The sequence below is a fragment of the Octopus sinensis genome, linkage group LG10 (genome assembly GCF_006345805.1).
Source record: "Octopus sinensis linkage group LG10, ASM634580v1, whole genome shotgun sequence".
In the NCBI taxonomy this organism is placed as follows: Eukaryota; Metazoa; Mollusca; class Cephalopoda; order Octopoda; family Octopodidae; genus Octopus; species Octopus sinensis.
This window is the reverse complement of record NC_043006.1, coordinates 56,941,593-56,963,318: the sequence shown is the minus strand read 5'-3', so window position 1 is coordinate 56,963,318 and position 21,726 is coordinate 56,941,593. Positions and strand designations below refer to the sequence as shown.

Genomic DNA, 21,726 nt, shown 5'->3' with positions numbered 1-21,726 from the left:
CAAGAGCTACTCCATATCGAGGAGCTCGTTATGAGCTACGACTGTTGCAAAAAAATTGTGCTGTTATTGGTGTTATTCACGCTACTTGTATTGGCTTTTAAACAAAAATTATTGTTTCAATTATGTCGTTTTTTTTTTGTTTACTATCGAGCACCCGTATGACCAATCCATTTAATTTTCGTTGTCTTTTAATAGTTAGAAGGCGAATTTGTTTAACCCTAATAGCAATATATGAGAACAAATAATTGACATATAATATTGGTGGTAATCAATGGATAATATAGGAGCTACGAGAGACACAGCAAAGAAGATTAGAGACTAATAGCATAAAAGATAAGAGAAGACCCATAAAACGTAGGAATTACTAGCAGACAACAACGATAAGAACTAGACATCAGAATTAGTCATAAATAGCGTCTAGAGTGATAGATTACTGTACAAATTAGAAATGTTGTTTTGTTGTCGTTTAGAATGAGAAGGTAATGCCTTTTCGAAGTTGCTTCCAGATAGTTTTCAACACGAAAACGTTTGAACCTATTGTACGAAGGCTGAGGGTTTGAAATAGATGAGGTCAAAGGTTAAACAAACAAAGATATTTACCTGTCTTATAAGCGCTGCACAGTCAAACGGACCCAAGGGGGGAGCATCATATGTGAGGGCATTTTCGTTTCCTGGAGGTGAATGTCTGATATTTAGTAAATATAAACTCACTGAACAAATGCATAACACAGTTAAGATAGAACTTGTTCTCTGGCGGTAAAGTATGTACGGAAAGGCACAGTATTTCCTTAATCTGAATAAAAAAATAAAAATAATAAAATAATAGTGTCATTTAATTCATTGGGAAATCAATTAATTATCAATCAACTCGTAAAATAAAACCCGTGAGACTTATATTTCTTCATATTCTGTTTTATCCTTTGAAGCCTAACAGAAGTTAGAAGCATGTCTGAAGGATAATAAAGACAAAATTACGGTTTGTAATATGGAACAAGCGACATCACAATAATGTTTGATGGTATAACGTTGCGAGTAACAAAATTCAAAGGCATGGTTGTGTTGTTAAAAATTTCGTTTCCCACTTACAACATTTTGTGTTCAGTCTTCTACTACAGCTCCGGGCTGACCGAAGCCTTGTGAGTAGATTCAGTGGATGGATACAGTGAGATGACTTTATGTATTGAATTGCCAAACAAATTCATTCGTTTCTTTTTACTGTTGTTTGAATTAACACGGAAAATATTTTTATTGTAGCGTTTTATATTTTATTTGTAGCTGTATTCTTCCTCTATAATTCAAGTTTATCGTTTTTGAAATTTGAATAATTTTACCTCTTTTCAAACATTTGACAATGGAATGGCAAGTAGAAAGGTATGAAAATTTTCGACACCTTCTTCTCATCGTTTTCAATCAAGGTTCCAAATTGCCAAAGCTGCTCGAGATATTTAGGCTACGTACAAAGAAATCGCTAATACTGAAAGAAATGCATATAAATGGCTTTAACACTTCGAGGAGTCTCTACGTTCCAGTTGAAATTTTCAGTTCAATGAGTATCGAATGAACAAACTAATCCACCAGGATCCACACCAATCTACCATTAAATTGACCCTATAGATAGGGCCCGTTACCTTCACTCGATGGTCGAACCGAAAATATATCTATTCAACTTGTGACCCATGCAAGCATGAAAAAGTGGACGTGATGATGATGATGATGAGGATGAGGATAATGATGATGGTGGTAGTGATGGTGGCGGGGGTGATAGTGATGATGATAGTAATACGTGGAAAAAGTGAAAACTTTTTTTTTCTCTCAGATGGATGAGCACTCACGAAACGTGATATTCCTCTTTTCCTCTCGACAAAATTATCTAAATTCATGAAATTCCTTATAGGTCTATAACAGAGCATGCAGAATGAAATGTAATATTGTTCATTTACTTTGATTAATTTTTGTAGATTTATTTTTACTAAACACTTAGATTGGGGGGGGGGAGTGGGTGCTTAGGCGTCGATATCGGTTCATTGTTGTTTCTATAACGATATCTGAACAGACGGAAAGCATTGGTGACCCTATAAGACAAAACTATTAAAATTCCAAGGAGTAGGCCATGGTGTTTTTTTTTACCTCATATAGCCACATATAATTTTGATTACTAGTACCGAGACAGTAAAATATCATTTAATTTTGTGTCAGTTCCAAATCAGAGCCAAAATTTTCTTTGCATATCATCCTAAACGAAGTCGACAAAATAAATACCAGTAATACACTGTTTTCCATTAGTTTGTCTGTCTATATAATCGATTGTCTTTCATTTCAACAAATGCTTAGAAGTCAATGTCAAATGCATAAGTTACTTAAAATTTGATGGTATTTGAACACTTCTCTCAATATGTCCCAATCATTTTCTAGAATTAATCTGTTACCCTGATCAACACTACCACATATCCTTTGGCTAACTTTAACGGAGGCCGCTCCGCTATTAACATTTGCGTTAAGTCTCCAGTCAGAACATAATTTCTTTTCTTTTGTCTTGGTGGTTTTTCAAAGTACCGCAATCACTTTCTGTACCTTTGTAGTTTTCGGGCTGCACCATAAAAAAAGAGTTCATAAATTTCTCATACATACATCTATATGTGAACCCATAAAACATTATTGTAAACAATAATATCTGTGTTTGCTTGTAAGTAGTCAAAATTATAAAACACGTTGACCTAATCTTGTCAGTTCAAATCAATTAAAGGAATATGTTTATTCAGTGTTCCCTGTGGCAGTCGGTGCACATAATACTTGATCAAAATTATTCCACTTCAATAACAATGTTGTACGAAGTAGTATCACAAAGCTCCAGGACTATTTATGTTTAATAAAAAAATAACTCATTTACTTAGTTTTAACATGATCTCCTTCGAAATATTCTCCTTGTACAGCAATACACCGTCCTCAGCTTTCCTGCTACTTTTGGAATCCGGTCTGGAAGTAGTTTTCCGTATCGAGCCAAGGACCTGCTGCGATTCGCTCTGGGTCTCGACAACGGTGTTAATACGGTGACCATTCAGCTGTATTTTCATCTTGGAGAAGAGATGAAAGACCGTAGGTGCTAAATCTTGCAAATAGAACGGGTGCGGAAGCGATACCATGTTGCTTTTGACGGGAAACGCACGAATGATGAGAGCTCGTGAAAGAGTGCACTGTTGTCATGAAGAATCCAATTCATGGCGCTCCACATATCTGGTCACTTTCACAGAATGACCTTCTTCAAACGCTTCAAAACGTCGCAGTAGAACTCTTGATTGGTCCTGGGGAACGAATTTTCGATGAACAATATCGCAGATATCGAAATAGACGATGAACATGCTTTTGACTAAGCTGAGGCTCTATTGTGCTTTTTGAAGCGCCACTCGAAACATTGCGTACGATCCATTGCCTCGTCGCCGTAAGCTTGCTCAATGTCTCTGTAGCAGACTTGCCAAGTTTAATGCAAAATTTCACGTTGGCTCTTCGTACCTCCTGCCCATGACAAAAATATTTCGTCTGCCGCTACATTCGGAGTTCAAATTCCGCCGAGGTCGACTTTGTCTTTCATCCTTTCGGGGTCGATTAAATAAGTACCAGTTACGCACTGGGGTCGATATGATCGACTTAATCCGTTTGTCTGTCCTTGTTTGTCCTCTCTGTGTTTAGCCCCTTGTGGGTAGTAAAGAAATAGGTATTTCGTCTGCCGCTACGTTCTGAGTTCAAATTCCGCCGAGGTCGACTTTGCCTTTCATCCTTTCCGGGTCGATTAAATAAGTACCAGTTACGCACTGGGGTCGATATGATCGACTTAATCCGTTTGTCTGTCCTTGTTTGTCCTCTCTGTGTTTAGCCCCTTGTGGGTAGTAAAGAAATGGATATTTCGTCTGCCGCTACGTTCTGAGTTCAAATTCCGCCGAGGTCGACTTTGCCTTTCATCCTTTCCGGGTCGATTAAATAAGTACCAGTTACGCACTGGGGTCGATATGATCGACTTAATCCGTTTGTCTGTCCTTGTTTGTCCCCTCTATGTTTAGCCCCTTCTAGGCAATAAAGAAATAAGAAATCCCATCTTTATGTAAAGCAGTACATCAACTACTGTTTGTAACTATCAAAGAAGTTAGAAATTTGTAGTTTCTTTTTGCTTTTACTGTGTTTATCTTTCAGGACTAAAATCATTACAATATATGATTAGTATATTTTAAGGCTTTAAACATTTATTTGTATAAATAAAGTTATCGACATGTCCTTAAAATCAATGCAAACAACAAAATATGCTTTTATGTTTTGTTGTTTCTTTTTATTTCAGCTACCCTACGACAACTAATTTTAATAAAAGTTTTAATTTCTGTCATTAGCATTCATAGTATTTAATATTATTTATAATTATTTTGTATTAAATATACTGAGGAGGAAACATTCTAAATTTGAATGTTTTTGGAATGCGGCTAACTTACATGATATTGTTACAACTTAATTCGGATTCTAAACTATCATGTGTTGAATTACATCAGATTATTATTATTATTATTATTATTATTAGTATTATTATTATCATTATCATTATTATTATTATTATTATTATTATTATTATTATTATTATTATTATTATTATTATTATTATTATTATTATTATTAACCCTTCTCATGCTGTAGACTTAACATTTTTAAACAATGGTGACTAAAATTACTTCTGGAGTCTCTCAGGGAATAAAGAACTTGACGCTCAGGCTTCTTTAGTTTCATAGCAGTTCCACCCCTGGCTGTGAATATGGTAAAAAAAATAGTTAACATAAATATGCATCATATACTTCACAGAGTCACACCCAATCCTCTAAAAAATTGCATTAGTAAGCAAAACTCATATTTTACATGTTGACTGTTCCATAAACATCTGGTCAATGCATTTGGTTGAAGAAGGAAGTTGGATATGTCTTCGCTGAGGAGCTGTCAACAAATCTTGAAACGGTCCGCGAGGAGACTACATCCCTCTTTTCTCTGCACAACAATAGTGTAGAAAGAATGTGCTTACATTCTTATTGAACCGACAGTGAGTCTATAAAATATTTAAACTTATCTTATTCCTTCAGTGTTGGGAATAAATAAACATAGTTCAATAACACATATTTTAAGATCCTTTACGTTCTGAGATTCCCTTTCTGGGATTTATAAAATAAAAGAAAGCCATATAATCGATTATATTTTTAGTGGATTATTATATTTTCATAACTTTGTTATACTTTTTTCATGGTTCAGTGAAGAAGGAATGACACTATCTATAACTGCCGTAGCTTCCTCGAAGCAATGCATGCACTAAAAAAAACGATACAAAACAAACAAAAACTGGCGAGGAGGGAGATGGCTACAGCGAACTGATGTTCCTGTGAAGATGTCCAAGATTCTTGTCACAGTCTCCTTCATCTTATCAAGGTCTTCAGAACGACTGCCTTCAGGTTCTCTTTCAGCTTGGGGACCAACTAGAAGTCACAAGGAGCAAGGTCTGGACTATAGGGAAGGTGAGGGACAGCTTTTTGATGCCCTTTTCTGTCAAGTAGTGTGTTACCAGAATGGAAGTGTGGCTTGGTGCATGGTCCTGATGCAGGTACCACTGATCCAAATAGAAGAGCTCTAATCATTTTGCGTCGAAATTGTTTTCTGAACTCCCTCAAAACTGCCACAAAGTATTCTTTGTTGACCTTCTGGCCACAGAGAACCCAGTGGATGTAGATGATGCCTTTGCTGTCGGAAAAGGGGATCATCATGAGCTTCTCGGAAGTCTTGCTTTGCCTGGCCTTGAGTTTGGAGGAGTCAGGATATTTCCAATGGACACTCTGTCTCTGATCATAGACACCTCTCATGGTCTGTCATCTCCCCCTACTGTCCTTGAAGCTTTGTGCCAATGAAAAGCAGATGCTAGGTTCATACAAGTTAATCCATAAGAAGTCTGGAGTTTTTAAGTTTCTATTGCGTTTTTTCCCAGTTTAACAAAACTTTATTGCGTAGCAAGCTTTTTCATGTCCCAACTGCATTCTGCAAACTAGTCAGCTATGTCATGCAGTGTTTAGTAGGATGTATTCAAAATGCTGTTATAAACCTCTCCTTCAATCTGGAATTAAAAAGCAGGCAGTTCAGTTTATTTGATGTGTAATAATGGTATACTAAAACGACAGTAATCTTAGACATTTGTAACTGCTTCTCACAAAAAAGTCTCAAAACATCTGGAATACACATCGTATATAATTTTATCTGTCTGTCATTTCTTATTTCTTTACTGCCCACAAGGGACTAGACATAGAGGGGACAAACAAAGACATACAAACGGATTAAGTCGATTATATCGACCCCAGTGATTAACTGGTACTTATTTAATCGAGCCCGAAAGGATGAAAGGCAAAGTCGACCTCGGCGGAATTTGAACTCAGAACGTAGCGGCAGACGAAATACCTATTTCTTTACTACCCACAAGGGGCTAAACACAGAGAGGACAAACAAGGACAGACAAGCGGATTAAGTCGATCATATCGACTCCAGTGCGTAACTGGTACTTATTTAATCGACCCCGAAAGGGTAAAAGGCAAAGTCGACCCCGGCGGAATTTGAACTCAGAACGTAGCGACAGACAAAATACCGCTAAGCATTTCGCCCGGCGTGCTAACGTTTCTGCCAGCCCGCCGCCTGTCTGTCATTTCTATGATTCGACAAACGTGCAGCCAGCATTATAATATCCATTGATAATGATTATCGTATAGCGGATGAGAAAAAAAAAAACCTTGTTCTACGTGTTGAGTTTAAATAGCTCTGGAATTGAATTCGCACTTCATAGGTCAAAAGATCGATAATGACTACCTGAATCGAATAGAGTTGATTTAGTCGATTGTCTCGCGCTCTTGTCGTCTTATGGCTGACTCGTTTCTCTGCGAGTTTATGCGGCGTTGGGGATACGAAAATTGTAATTTGTTTGACAAACTCCTAGAGTGCATCGCAAACTTTCGTTTCCGTATTTGCAAAACAAAATGTGCATTGTTTGCATGAACAAACTGCAGTTCGTTTTTTCGTAAATTAACGTTTATTCTTCTTTTCTTTGTAATTTTTTACAAAATAAAATAAAATAAAATGAAATAAAAGCTATCACACAGAAAATGCCAGATTCCAAATCCTGTTCACTGATTGAGTAAAAATAATCAAACTATAAACACCTGTAACATTTTTCTAAAAATTTTCTGGGACAAGTGAATGACAGCATCAAATATGGCGTGAAAAATTACATCAACATACCAAATTTGAAAATTTTCGCTTAATATTAAAATTTCATAAAGTGTGAACCAAACAGAAGAGATAGATCATCAGTAGTAGTAGTAGTAGTAGTAGTAGTAGTAGTAGTAGTTGTAGTAGTAGTAGTAGTAGTAGTAGTAGTAGTAGTAGTAGTAGTAGTAGTAGTAGTAGTAGTGGCGGCGAAGGTGGCAGTAGTCGGGGCAAGAAGTAGTAGAGGAAGTTGTGGCAATAAGAACTATAGAAGTTTGTGTTGCTGGTGGTGAAGATGGTGGTGATACTGGTGATAATGGTGGTACGGTTGCTGTGGCGCTGATAGTATAGTAGTAATGATGCTACTAATAGTTGTGATGGAAACAGGGATTGGCTGATGTCATTAGGGTCGAGAGGGTGTGGGTGTCGGTAATTGTAGTGAAGATAATAGAAGGAAGTTGTGGCAATAAAAGGAAGGAGTGGCGGTCTTCTGTTTAAATGTTCATCTTTATTGTTTTTATGGTCTCATGATTATAATAGCGTTGTTTTTCTATTATTATTATTATTATTATTATTATTATTATTATTATTATTATTATTATTATTGAGTGAGAGAGCAGTTCATGCCATCAAAGTGACACTGGGGTAAAATATACGAAGCCCAATATACCCATCATGACTACCCGTCTGATAAAGGTACACCAGGCACATGCATCACAACCATATGTGCGCGACATGGTGATCTCATATCAAGATAAACAACACATGACCTTGCAGGTGGGGCCCAGTTAGAATTTTCTTCAGGTTGAGTAGCCCATCCTGCTCAAACGGTCCCTGAATAAGGGTTGCTTTAGGATGTTGAACGAAACACCTATGTTTCCAGAGGTGAACCATTCAAACTCCAAAGAATCCCTCTCAACACATGGCCATGATGCTCCCCCACTACTTCTGCTCGTGATCAGAGATGCACATATCGTCAGCCACTAAGGGACATGCTCAACTGGTTAAGGTCAAACAACTGACAAGCAAACCTGTGGTATTGAGCAGAATATTTGCTGTAGCCCATCTTTTATACCAAGACAAAACAATGTACATGATAACACTTCCAGTCAGTTAAGATCAGAAGCCATGAGAGCCACTGCCTGGTACTGCATCAGGGCATTCAAACAACTGACAAGCAAACCTGTGGTATTGAGCAGAATATTTGCTGTAGCCCATCTTTTATACCAAGACAAAATTATTATTATTATTATTATTATTATTATTATTATTATTATTGTCATTTACTTTTAATCTGCATGTTTGATGCAATCACCTGCCGGGGCACACCCAGCGCCCTAGGGCAAGTGAAGGTTAAGAGTTGTTGAAATATAGCTGAAAGCTTGGGGAGGGGAAGTAGAGAAATATCTCCATGTAATACAAACACAAACATTTACATTGATAGGGTTTTTCTAAGGATGTGGGCAGTACTTGTTAGCACAATCTTTTGGATTTCCTTGAGACATGGTTTTCCAGGGATATTGTCTAGGTGTTTCTGACATCCCTTTTTTATCATACCTAGGGCACCCACAATAACAGGAACAGTTTTTGTTTTAAGATTCCACATCCTCTGTATTTCGATTTCCAGGTCCTTATATTTACTAAGTTTGTCAAAGTCCTTGACAGATACATTTTTATCAGTGGGGACGCTTACTTCTATTAGTCTGCAGGTATTTTCTTCCCTGTCTTTAACAATTATGTCTGGTCGATTAGCCTTGATCGTTCTGTCAGTGTTGACTGGAAAATCCCAGAGGATGGTGACATCTTTACCTTCAACAACTGGCTGAGGATGGTGTTCATACCAGTTAGCAGGAGTGTCGGATTTGTAGTGTTTACATATCTTCCAATGTATATACTGTCCTACCCTATCGTGGCGATTTTTGTATTCGTTTGGTGTCAGCACAGGACATCCCGAAACGAGATGGTCTATTGTTTCGTCAAATGTGTCACAGAATCTGCATTTAGGGTCAGTACCGTTTCGGAGAACGTTAGCCTGGTAATTTCTGGTAAACAAGCTTTGATCTTGTGCTGCCATTATGAAGCCTTCAGTCTCTGCTTTCAATCCAGAACTCTTCAGCCACTGATGGGTTGTTGCTTGGTCTACATCAGCATTTTGGCTTCGGAGAATTTATTGTCCATGCAGGGGCTTCTGGCTCCACCGCCTCTCAATTTGATTCTGCCCATTCTTTTTTGCAGTCTGCCTGATTCGCTTTGCTTGCTTGGTAGCAGTGGTTTCTGGCTCTTCACCTGATTCAAGGTTAATGCCTAGTTCCCTTTCGAACTTATAAGCTTCCTTGACAATAGAATGCAGCTTTTTGCTGCTTTCGTGTTCACACACAAGTCGCAGCATCCAGTCTTTTGTACTAGATAGGTACCTGTTCATTCCTACAGTAGAGGTCTTATAGCACAGCTCTAATTGCATCATTCCTCTCCCCCGCTGCTTCTAGGTAGGTACAAGCGGTCTACATCTGCCTTAGGGTGGTGCATGCTCCTGGATGTCAGTAACTTTCTTGTCTTCCTGTCCAAGCGTTGGAGTTCCGTAAGGTTCCAGTTAATGATGTTAAAACTGTACTGGACTACTGGAAGTGCCAGGGTGTTAATGGCCTCAATGCAATTTTTGGAGTTGAGTTCAGTCTTCAGTACAAGCCTTATTCTCCTATAGTACTCCTTTCTTATTTTTTCCTTCATAGTAGCATGATGTATACCATCTCCTTCGTTGATTCCTAGGTATTTGTAACTTTCTTGTGGGTCAAGTTCCTTGATGGTAGTGTCAATATCTAATTTAACAGAAGCTGTTTGCCTGAGCTTGCCTCTTACAAAAGTTGCTTTAGCACACTTATCAAGGCCAAACTCCATTCCGATATCATTGCTAAACTCTTTAACAGTTGTTAGTAGCCCTTCTAGCTCTTGGTCATTCTTGGCAAACAGCTTTAGATCGTCCATATAAAAAAGGTGGTTTATTAACTTGCTAAAAACTTTGTACCCATATCTGGCACTATCCAATTCGTTTGAGAGTGGGATCAGTGCCATGCAAAAAAGTAATGGAGAGAGGGAGTCACCTTGAAAGATGCCTCGTTTGATGTTGATGCTGTTGGACTGGCACATCCCATTACTATGGCTTAGAAAGAGACGTGTGTTCCACATGGTCATGCTATTCTCTAAGAATTTTGAGACGACAGGGGAGATCTTGTATATCTCAAGGGCCTTGAGTATCCATTTATGTGGGACACTGTCATACGCTTTCCTGTAGTCTATCCATGCCATACTCAGGTTTTTGTTTTTGCTCTGGCAATTCTCTACAATCATTCTGTTTATGAGCAATTGGTCTTTGCACCCATAAGAGTTTCTTTTACAACCTTTTTGAGCTTGTGGAAGGATAGAATTTTGTTCAAGGAAAGCGTACATTCTCTCCGTTATTATGGATGTGAGGATTTTGTAGGTGGTGTTGAGACATGTTATTGGCCGGTAATTCTTTGGGTTTTTTGTGTCTTCGGTTTTAGGTAATAGGTAGGTGGTTCCTTCAGTCAGCCAAGCAGGTATTTGCTCTGGCTTCTGAATGACATCAGACAGAGATGCAGCGAGATGTTCGTGTACCTCTGTCAAACAATTCAGCCAGAAGTTAGGGATCCGATCCAGTCCTGGGGTTTTCCATTTATGAGCCTTCCTAAGGACACACCTTAGCTCCTCTATTCCTATTACTTCCCATTTCTGTTCTTCAAGTTCATCCAGTTTCTCTTTCTCACGTTCTATCCAGTCAGCCTCAGCATTAAACTCTTTTTCGTTGCTCCATACCTTCTTCCAGAACTCCTCCACTTCCTCAATCTTAGGTGGATCTTCTATGTGTATTTTATTTTTGCCAATTTCCCTATAAAATTTCTTTGCATCTGTCTTAAAAAATTTATTTTGTCGATAAAATTTGTTTCTTTTGTCATACCTTCTAAGCCGTTGAGCTTTCAACTGTATCCGTTGTTTATGAGATCTTTGATTTTATATTTTTGCTTGATTTTTCTAGCTTTTCTCGGCTTAATATTCACTCCTCTAGCAAGCTCATCGAGAACTGAAACATCCGCCCGCAGAGATTCAATCTCTTTTTGTATCGCTACTTTCCACTTAGGAGGTTCATTGACATGCCTGGCCTTTTTCTTTGTCATCTTAATACCTAGTTGGGTAGTTACTACTTTAGCAGTGGAATAAATGAGATTATTTAAGGTTGTCAAATCATTCCCCTTATTTCTTAAGATCTGTCCTAGGGCAACGTTATATGTCATGATTGTGTTGTTATTTCTTGTGCCATTTGAAAACTTTGGTAGTGGTTCTCTATTAACCATGTCAGTGAGCTCAATCTTGCCGAGTTCTCTCATAATGTCCACTTTTGCTTCCATAATCTTTTCTCTATTATTCACCTCAAATTCTGTCATATCTATTTTGGTTTTCTTGAGGAAGGTCTACGTTCTCCTCTTTTTTCAAATCTCTCGTCTTCGCTATTCTTTGTTTAACTTCCCCATTGGGAAGTTGATTTGCCGCTTGTACACTGGCTTCTGTGCTACTGTTACCTATTTCTTCTACATTGTTGCTGTTTTCTTTTGGTCTACCATGAGCTATTAGTGTCCTAATTTTGTCAATTTCAGCGTCAGTTAGTCTTTTGTTTTTAATTATATCTCTGCGTACATTACTTAATTTATTTGCGTCTATATATCTACGTACGTCATCGCCTACTGAATTTCTCCATGAGATGTATGTTTGTACACTGAGGTTATTGTTTGGGTTTAGTTGGGCTGTATAAAAAGCTTTCAACACATCTCTATAGTCCTCTCTGGTCCATTTTATACGTTTTGCTTTAGGTGGTGTTTTTGGTGGTGTCACTACAAGTCCAGAGTTAGAAGTATTCTGGTTCTGGTCACCTGGTAGATCGTCTTTTTGAGAGTTTGTTCCAGCAGCAAACTTTTCGACCCCAGTCTGGTTCCCTACTGGGTAACGCGGTCCTTGTTGTCCCGGGCGATGACCGATCCGGCATGATTTTTGGCTTGTTTTCATTAAATGATTGACGGCGACATCAGAGGGGTCCATTTTTTCAGAGTCAACTTTTTGACAAGACGCCGCTTCTGTGACGGTGACAGGGTCAATTTTTTGACAAAACACCGCTTCTGAATTCTCCGAATTAATATATTGTTCATATCGAACTCGCATAAGACTTACAGATCGAAATTCGCCTCTATTTCTTTTGGTAGTCATGTTTCCGGGCATAACTGTGTAGTGACTTTCTAAATTCAGTGACCAATTTTCTCTTTTTTGCGTTTGTTCGTGAAAAATCGCTTTGTTTTTGTTTTGTTTTCGTTCGCGTAACGTGGTTTTTCTTTCTGTGTGTACGTGTGAGCGCGTGTAAGCATTATTTATGCTTTATAATTAAAATGTGTACATGTATGCACAAACAGTTGCATGTATACTTTATAATTAAAATGTGTACGTGTATGCATAAGCAGTTGCATGTATACTTATTTAATTAATTAATTAATTAACCAATTTATGTACTTACTGTCTTTCAAGAGCTCTGATGTTCGCTTCTATTTCTTATGCATGTCACATGGAAATATTATGCATAAAAGAAAGAAAACCATACTATATATGGCAATAATAGTTCGGACTTTTTAGTTATTTTGCCTTAAAAGAAAATTTGGAAAAGATTTGTTGGATTAAATTCGTTTTTTGGAGAGAGGCTCCCAGGGAACATCCATGTTGTTATTCAGTATTATTATTATTATATTATTATTATTATTATTATTATTATTATACTGATACTGCATCTTCAACAACAAAGTAAAACTACTCCTTGCACCATTGCTTATGGTTTCAGAATAAATTATAATCCAAATTTAGTTATTTTTCTTTAGTCGTTCATCTGTAACTACATCGGTATGTAGCAAAAAAAAAAAAAAAAAGAAAAAAAGTATACTCTGGTAAGGCCTTAATACATCAGGCATATGGTCGAAGTTGTCTCCCGTATTTTTTTTTTTTTTGTTATTAATAACTTAGTCAGAGGTGGAAAGATAGCGAGTTAGTGTATTCTTTGCTCTGATGATGTCATAACACAATTTTATTATTTAGTTTATTTTCTAGATTTTTTGCCAATGGAATAGAAGCCACGTTCTAATTTTGAGTCGAGGAATTTCAAAAATATCGACAAAGTAGTTGCGTAGATTTGCGTGTGCAAGTATTTGGAATCAGTGTATGTCGTGATCAATATGTTTAGTTTTATCTATCTATACACATACGAGTAGTTGCGTCGTGTGTGTGTATATGTGTGTATGTGTGTGTGTGTGTGTGTGTGTGTGTGTGTGTGTGTGTGTGTCTGTGTGTGTTTGTATGTGTGTACGTATGTATGTACTCTGGGGTTTTGAATAATCATCCACCACAGAGTACAAACTATAAACCCCTGTAACATTTTTCTAAAGTTTTTCTGGGACAAGTGTATGACAACATCAAATTCGGCGTGAAAAATTACATCTATATACCAAATTTAAAAATTTTCACTCAATTTTTCATACTTTTTCCGACCCACCACCGCTTTTATTCCAGCCTTCACGCTTATTAAGTTTTCAGAGCCCCGCCCCGCTTATTAATTTTTAAGATTCTACCCCAACCCCGCTTTTATTCCAACCTTCTTCCCTTATTAAATTTTACTAATCTGTCTCCAATGAAATTTTATTGCAATCTATTCATATTTGATACAACAGCTGGGATTGAACTCAGAACGTAATGGGCCATAACTCTATGCTGCAAGGTACGTTGCCCGATGCTTAGGTACAAGGCCAGCAATTTAAAGGGTAGTGGGAAGTCGATTAAACTGACTCCCGTTACTAATACAAAAAGAACAAACTCTGTGGAATTCATAATTATTTTGACTGATACAAATTGTGAATCAGCATGACAAGATAATAATAATAATGATAATAATAATAATAATAATGATAATAATAATAATAATAATAATAATAATAATAATATAATAATAATAATAATATAATAATAATAAATGCCCTGATGCAGTATCAAGCAGTGGCTCTCGTGGCTTCTGATCTCAACTGATTGGAAGTGTTATCATGTACAATATTTTGTCTTGGTATAAAAGATGGGCTACAGAAAATATTCTGCTCAATACCACAGATTTGCTTGTCATTTGTTTGACCGTAACCAGTTGAGCATGTCCCTTAGTGGCTGACGATATGTGCATCTCTGATCACGAGCAGAAGTAGTGGGGAAGCATCATAGCCATGTGCTGAGAGGAATTCTTTGGGGTTTGAATAATTCACCTCTGGAAACATGGGTGGTTTTTTTCAACATCCTTAAACAATCCTTATTCAGGGACCGTTTGAGCGGGATGGGCTACTCAACCTGAAGAAAATTCTAACTGGGCCCCACCTGCAAGGTCATGTGCTGTTTATCTTGATATGAGATCACCATGTCACGCACATATGGTTGTGATGCATGTGCCTGGTGTACCCTTATCAAACGGGTAGTCATGATGGGTATATTGGGCTTCGTATATTTTACCCCAGTGTCACTTTGATGGCATGCACTGCTCTCTCACTCAATAATAATAAAATAGATGACAGGAATGGGAAGAATACCTGGAACGTATGGAAGAAAATACTTATCCACAGTACATGTACTCGTTTACTTGTTTCAGTCATTTGACTGCGGCCATGCTGGAGCACCGCCTTCAATCGAGCAAATCGACCCCAGGACTTATTCTTTAGAAGCCTAGTACTTATTCTTTCGGTCTGTTTTGCCGAACCGCTAATTTACGAGGACGTAAACACTCTACTATCGGTTGTCAAGCGATATTGGGGGGGGGGGACAAACACAGAAACACAAACATATATATACATATATACGATGGGCTTCTTTCAGTTTCCGGAACTGTAGTCAATATTCATGCGGGTGAGCATTCAACATTTTAGCATTCAACATTCAGCGAGTCATTAAGAACCTCATTCCACCGAAAGGGGACAAGCGTGCAAACAATACTGAAGGCTCAGATGGTGACGGCATTGCGGAAAAAGCTGCTGAAAGTGAGTCGGCAGATGAAAGCAAGCCATCTGGGAATCTTTTGGAGGTGATTGACCCATCTGGAGAAATCCCCAATGAGGTTTCGCTGGAGCCAATGCACGGTCGGTCAAACATGAAGACGGGAAGGAATCAACAGTGATGATCAGTTTAATAAAGATGTCCTGTTCCTTGAAAAATACAGAAGGTGTTGGATGAAAACAAGACCCCTACACTTTTCTTGCCATATCGAAGCGAACTCGTGTCAACTGTCAGTGTCTTTGTGTCTGTGTTTGTTCTCCAACACCGCTTGAGAACCAGTGTTGGTGCGTTTACTACCACGTAACTTAGCAGTTCGACAAAAAATTGAAAAGAATAAGAACCGGGCTTAAAAGAAAATAGTACTGGGCTCGAGACCTAAAAAATATTTCAATGCCGTGCACCAGCATGGCCATAGTAAAAGGCAATATATATAATATATATATATATATATATATATATATATATATATATATATATTGCCTTTTACTATGGCCATGCTGGTGCACGGCATTGAAATATTTTTTAGGTCTCGAGCCCAGTACTATTTTCTTTTAAGCCCGGTTCTTATTCTTATTCTTTTCAATATATATATAATATATATTATATATATATAATACAAAATGGGACAAAAACGCAAAACATCCGGACAGCTAGGTGATACAAAAATGGACAACAAAACATCCAGATAGAAGATACAATGAAAACAAGGACGAGTCATTCGAAGTTTTCTTTCCTCAGTCAACTCCAGATTATCCTCGCAATTTCGGCTGATTATTCTTGAGATTGCTCCAACCTGGCCGGCCCCAAGGAAAAAACTAAGCTAAGAGCATTAGATTCCTTGGAAGAAAGCAGCAAATATATACAAAAACAAGGATGGTAAAAACGGACAATGTGACACAAATATAAATACAAAAAAATACAATATATATATATATATATATATTAATAAATAAATAAAATATATGCATATACACATACATATATGTACGTACCTACCTCTACATGTATATATACATGCATATATGGGTGCAGGACACCAAAAAAACGTCGAACATAATGAGAAACGAAAACATAAACACAAAGCCAAGGAAATGGACATTTTTTAAAACAACGAAAAATATATACAAAAACAAGGATGGTAAAAACGGACAATGTGACACAAATATAAATACAAAAAAATACAATATATATATATATATATATATATATATTAATAAATAAATAAAATATATGCATATACACATACATATATGTACGTACCTACCTCTACATGTATATATACATGCATATATGGGTGCAGGACACCAAAAAAACGTCGAACATAATGAGAAACGAAAACATAAACACAAAGCCAAGGAAATGGACATTTTTTTAAAACAACGAAAAATAGAGTACAGGACATACAAAACAAGGAAAATTCCCCTTCTTCAGTCGCCTTAATTTCATCTACTCCACGTTTCGAAGGTCAAGGCGATACATGTCTTCAATGAAATTTTCCTTCCCGCGAAAATCAAATTAAATAAAATTTGAGGTTTTTTTGCGGAGGTAACAAAAACAGGATAGTAACGACAGTACAAAATATAAACAGTAAAAGACAGGACACGGAGAATAACAGTAGCACAAACAAGAAGGGCTGTTAAGCCAAACGAGATAAAAAAATTTTACTAACGCTATTGTTTGAGACGCGAGAGAGAACAGGTTAACGTCTCTACTTGACGGAGTTCAAGAAAGAAAAAACAGAAATAGCCATCTCATCACGTGACCGCGACGGGAGGGAGGAGGAGGAGTAAGAGAAGGGGGGAGAAAAGAAGAGAGAAAAGAGAAAAGAAGGGGAATGGTGGTAGAGAAAAAGAAAAGAATGAAGAATGAGAGAGAGAGAGAGAGGGAGAGAGAGACAGTAGGTGGAAGAAAAGGAAAGCCCAAATAATGAAGGCTGAGAAAGGTAGGGGAGAGAAAGGTTAAGAGTGCGCATCAATTAATATTAAGAACAATCTTACTTAGAAAGCGATGCGTGCGTTCTGTCATATAATAAATTAATAAATAAATAAAATATATGCATATATACATACATATATGTACGTACCTACCTCTACATGTATATATACATGCATATATGGGTACAGGACACATATATACATATATATATATTATATTATATTAGAGATAAAATCACTATTAGGCAAATCAAACAGTGAAAATCATAAGCCAATACATAGAAATAAAATTAATTAAAAAAAAAATATAAAATATAAAAAATATAACATTCCAAATTAAAATATTTGAATTAAAGTTAAAATTTTAAAAATTATTTAAATAATTTAAACTTATAAATTTTAAATATATATATATATATATATATATATTTGAGTAGTTGAATGAATTATCTTATTATGGATAATTCGGTTAACCGATACCTGGGTAGCAAATTCACGTCAGAAAAACACGGTTGAAGCTACATGCCTAGGGCAGAGATCACGTGCTTTCGTGTGGAAATATGTGTGTTTTTATAAATACAAATAAATGAAAGAATGGAGTTGAACGACGAATTAACAAAATTCCTTTATTTTCGACATATATTTCGAAGGCTGCATATTCCTAATTTCGAAGGAATAAGGGGTGCATTATGCCGCCTTCTCATCAGGAAAAACAAGGAACTTATGTCAGCATCAAGATGTTTTTTCCTGATGAGAAGGCGGTATGATGAACCCCTTATTCCTTCGAAATTAGGAATATGCAGCCTTCGAAACATATGTCGAAAATAAAGGAATTTTGTTAATTCGTCGTTCAACTCCATTCTTTCATTTATTTGTATATATATATATATTATTATTTTATTTTATTTATCTATTTATTTATTTATTATTATTTTTTAATTATATAACTATCAAAAAGTATTAAAAGTTTAATATAAGATATATATATTGGATAATGTCGTGTCGGTATTACTGACGCATAAACAAAATCAGGACAGTTGAAATACTCTGTGTCTAATCTACCACATGAAAACAAAAATGAACTATGTGTGTGTGGTGTGTGTGTGTACATGTACACGTTTCGTGTGTAGTTACCATACAAGAAATACCAGGTACACCCTTTGTCAGTACATGAATTTCATTGTTATTTTAAACCGGAAGAAAATAGAATGATATTAAATAATTTCACTAAGGCGCAGGAGTGGCTGTGTGGTAAGTAGCTTGTTTACTGACCACATGGTCCCGGGTTCAGTCCCACTGTGTGGCACCTTGGGCAAGTGTCTTCTACTATAGCCTTGGGCCGACAAAAGCCTTGTGAGTGGATTTGGTAGATGGAAACTGGAAGAAGGCCCGTCGTATATGTATATATATATATATATATATATATATATATATATATATAGATATATATATATATAGATATATATATAATATATATATATATATATATATATATATATATATACATATATATATATTATAGGCAATCTTTCGTCTCTAGTAGACCTTTCCGTTGATTTCCGTAAAAAACTTCTTTTTTTTTACATATGGGCTTGCGGGAACTTTTGAAGTAATGAGAGCGAAAGAGACTGTATGACGAGGGAAGTTCTTTTGAAGTTACCGTGCATGGGAAGCATTGATGTACATGTGTGTGTGTGTGTGTGCGTGTGTGTGTGTCTGTGTTTGATGGGGTGTGGGAGACAGAAAGTATGTTGTGTAAGTGAAGTGCTTCTGTTAGTGTGTGTGAAGAGACAGAGAGAGTAATGTGTGAAAGAGAGAGATAACTGAAATTTTTTACTCGGTGTATGTGTATATGTATGTATGCATGTATGTGTGTGTGTGTATGGATGTGTGTGTGTATGTATGTGTGTGTATGTGTGTGTGTATGTATGTATGTATGTATGTATGTATGTATGTATGTATGTATGGCCGATTCAGTGTTTACATTATTTCGAGTGAAAACGAAAGATTACCTTTGCCTGTTTATGTAACGGTCTGCTATGTAGAAAATAATGAGGTTGACTCAATGGAATAATGACAGTGATCGAAGATATAGACAAAAACTTTTTTTTTTAATCGTTATACATGCCTTGTCGACTGCTACTGTGCAGCCTTAATGTCTCTGTTGATGTGACGATGGTGAAATGGTAAGGAAAAGACGGGAGAGTTACAAAATGAGGAGGAAATATTCTTCTCATGAGAAAAGAGTTGCATGCAAAGGAAAAAAAAAGTTAATAGTCTATAGATGTGTACAGAAACTGGGTGCAAGCATGCATATATATGCATGTGTAAACATTGTGTTGTGCAGCAAAAGGAACGAACAGTACAAAATGTGTAACGAAAAGTGACAAAATCCTATTGGTAATGTCCTGTGTGAAAAGTCTATGCTGAAAAGTGAGAAAAGGTTAGTTCTCTTGGTTGGGTAGCTGTCCTAAGTGTTGCATTTATGTATGGCAACTGTTTCCCTCGTGGATCTGTGCATCGGGTTGCAGTACATGTGGAATGTAATTGGTGACTTCATTCCTTTCGTGTTGTGTTGGGCATGTGACGATGGAACTGAAAACTATGCGTTGTGAAAGTTCGTGTCCTGTAATTCTTGTTGATGCGACTGGCATGGACTGTAATTGTTTTCAAGAGTTCATGCGATGCTAAAGCAGTAAGTCTTTGAAGTCGAGCTCACCAAATGTAATGGATAAGGTAACGAAGACTGCAATTCTGTGGCTTGGGGGTCAGCAATTGTGGCAGGGTTGTTGTGTTCGAATCACGTTGTGGGTAACCAGTTGTATCGTTGTGGTTGATGTATTCTAATAACGTCGGTCTGTCACCAATTGTCGATGCTCGATGCTGACAATAGAGAATGTGAAGGTGGCATTGTCACTTCTTCATTTTGGCCGACTGTAGAAAAAGAGGTATATCACTGTGACACCTATTGTTTTCGTGTGGTGTCTGTGTAGACGCGAAAAATTTTAAGTCAAACGGAAAAACAATCAATTGACTTAGCAAAGCCATGTTGATTCTTAAGTTGGATGAGTTCGTGTGTGGGAGAAGAGGAATTTGGCATTTCGGAACTGTCCCTTCGTCTCAAAACAACACAAATCACTGTACCGACTAGACTGTCGGATGTTGCTACATATCGCTGGTCACAATGCGCTTCCACGCATTGTTGTAGCTTCTGAGTGATGCCACCCTGAGGCTAGACGGATAGGGTTGCCCATTTAAAACTGTGTCGATCGTAGTAACGTGAAACGAAGCCTTTTGCTCAAAGCCTTTTCCTTTGCATGCAACTCTTTTCTCATGAGAAGAATATCTCCTCCTCATTTTATAACTCTCCCATATTTTTCTTATCATTTCACCATCGTCACATCAACAGAGACATTAAGGCTGCACAGTAGCAGTCGACAAGGCATGTATAACGATTAAAAAAAAAAATTTTTGTCTATATCTTCGATCACTGTCATTATTCCATTGAGTCAACCTCATTATTTTCTACATAGCAGACCGTTACATAAACAGGCAAAGGTAATCTTTCGTTTTCACTCGAAATAATGTAAACACTGAATCGGCCATACATACATACATACATACATACATACATACATACATACATACACACACACACATACACACACACATACACACACACATACACATACATAGATACATACACACACACATACATGCATACATACATATACACATACACCGAGTAAAAAATTTCAGTTATCTCTCTCTTTCACACATTACTCTCTCTGTCTCTTCACACACACTAACAGAAGCACTTCACTTACACAACATACTTTCTGTCTCACACACCCCATCAAACACACACACACACGCACACACACACACACACACACGAACATGTACATCAATGCTTCCCATGCACAGTAACTTCAAAAGAACTTCCCTCGTCATACAATCGCTTTCTCTTAGTCTCTTTCGCTCTCATTACTTCAAAAGTTCCCGCAAGCCCATATGTAAAAATAAAAAGAAGTTTTTTACGGAAATCAACGGAAAGGTCTACTAACGGAAATCGACGGAAAGGTCTACCAGAGACGTATATATATATATATGTATGTGTGTGTAGTGTGTGTATATGTTTGTGTGTCTGTGTTTGTCCTCCCAGCATCGCTTGACAACCGATGCTAGTGTGTTTACGTCCCCGTAACTTAGCGGTTCGGCAAAAGAGACCAATAGAATAAGTGGCCCTAAGTGGCGATGTTTCGCTTGTCGTAGCACAAGTTTCCGACCAAGTTTCCGACCAAGTTTCCGACACGCGTGCACACACACACACACACACACACACACACATAAACGAACCTGTTGAGCCGACAAAAGTTGAAACTATGTACACTCTAGGTGATTTCATATT

General features: G+C 37.1%; 1 protein-coding gene across 1 annotated transcript in view; it reads right to left on the bottom strand.

Annotated features, from left to right (window-relative positions):
- LOC115216679 (N-acetyllactosaminide beta-1,6-N-acetylglucosaminyl-transferase-like) overlaps window positions 1-21,726 on the bottom strand; it is a 41,905-nt gene that overhangs the window by 15,162 nt on the left and 5,017 nt on the right. Inside the window, exon 2 of the mRNA XM_029786186.2 lies at window positions 601-793. Coding sequence (XP_029642046.1) covers window positions 601-793 — 193 coding nt within the window. The remainder of the gene's footprint in view (window positions 1-600; window positions 794-21,726) is intronic.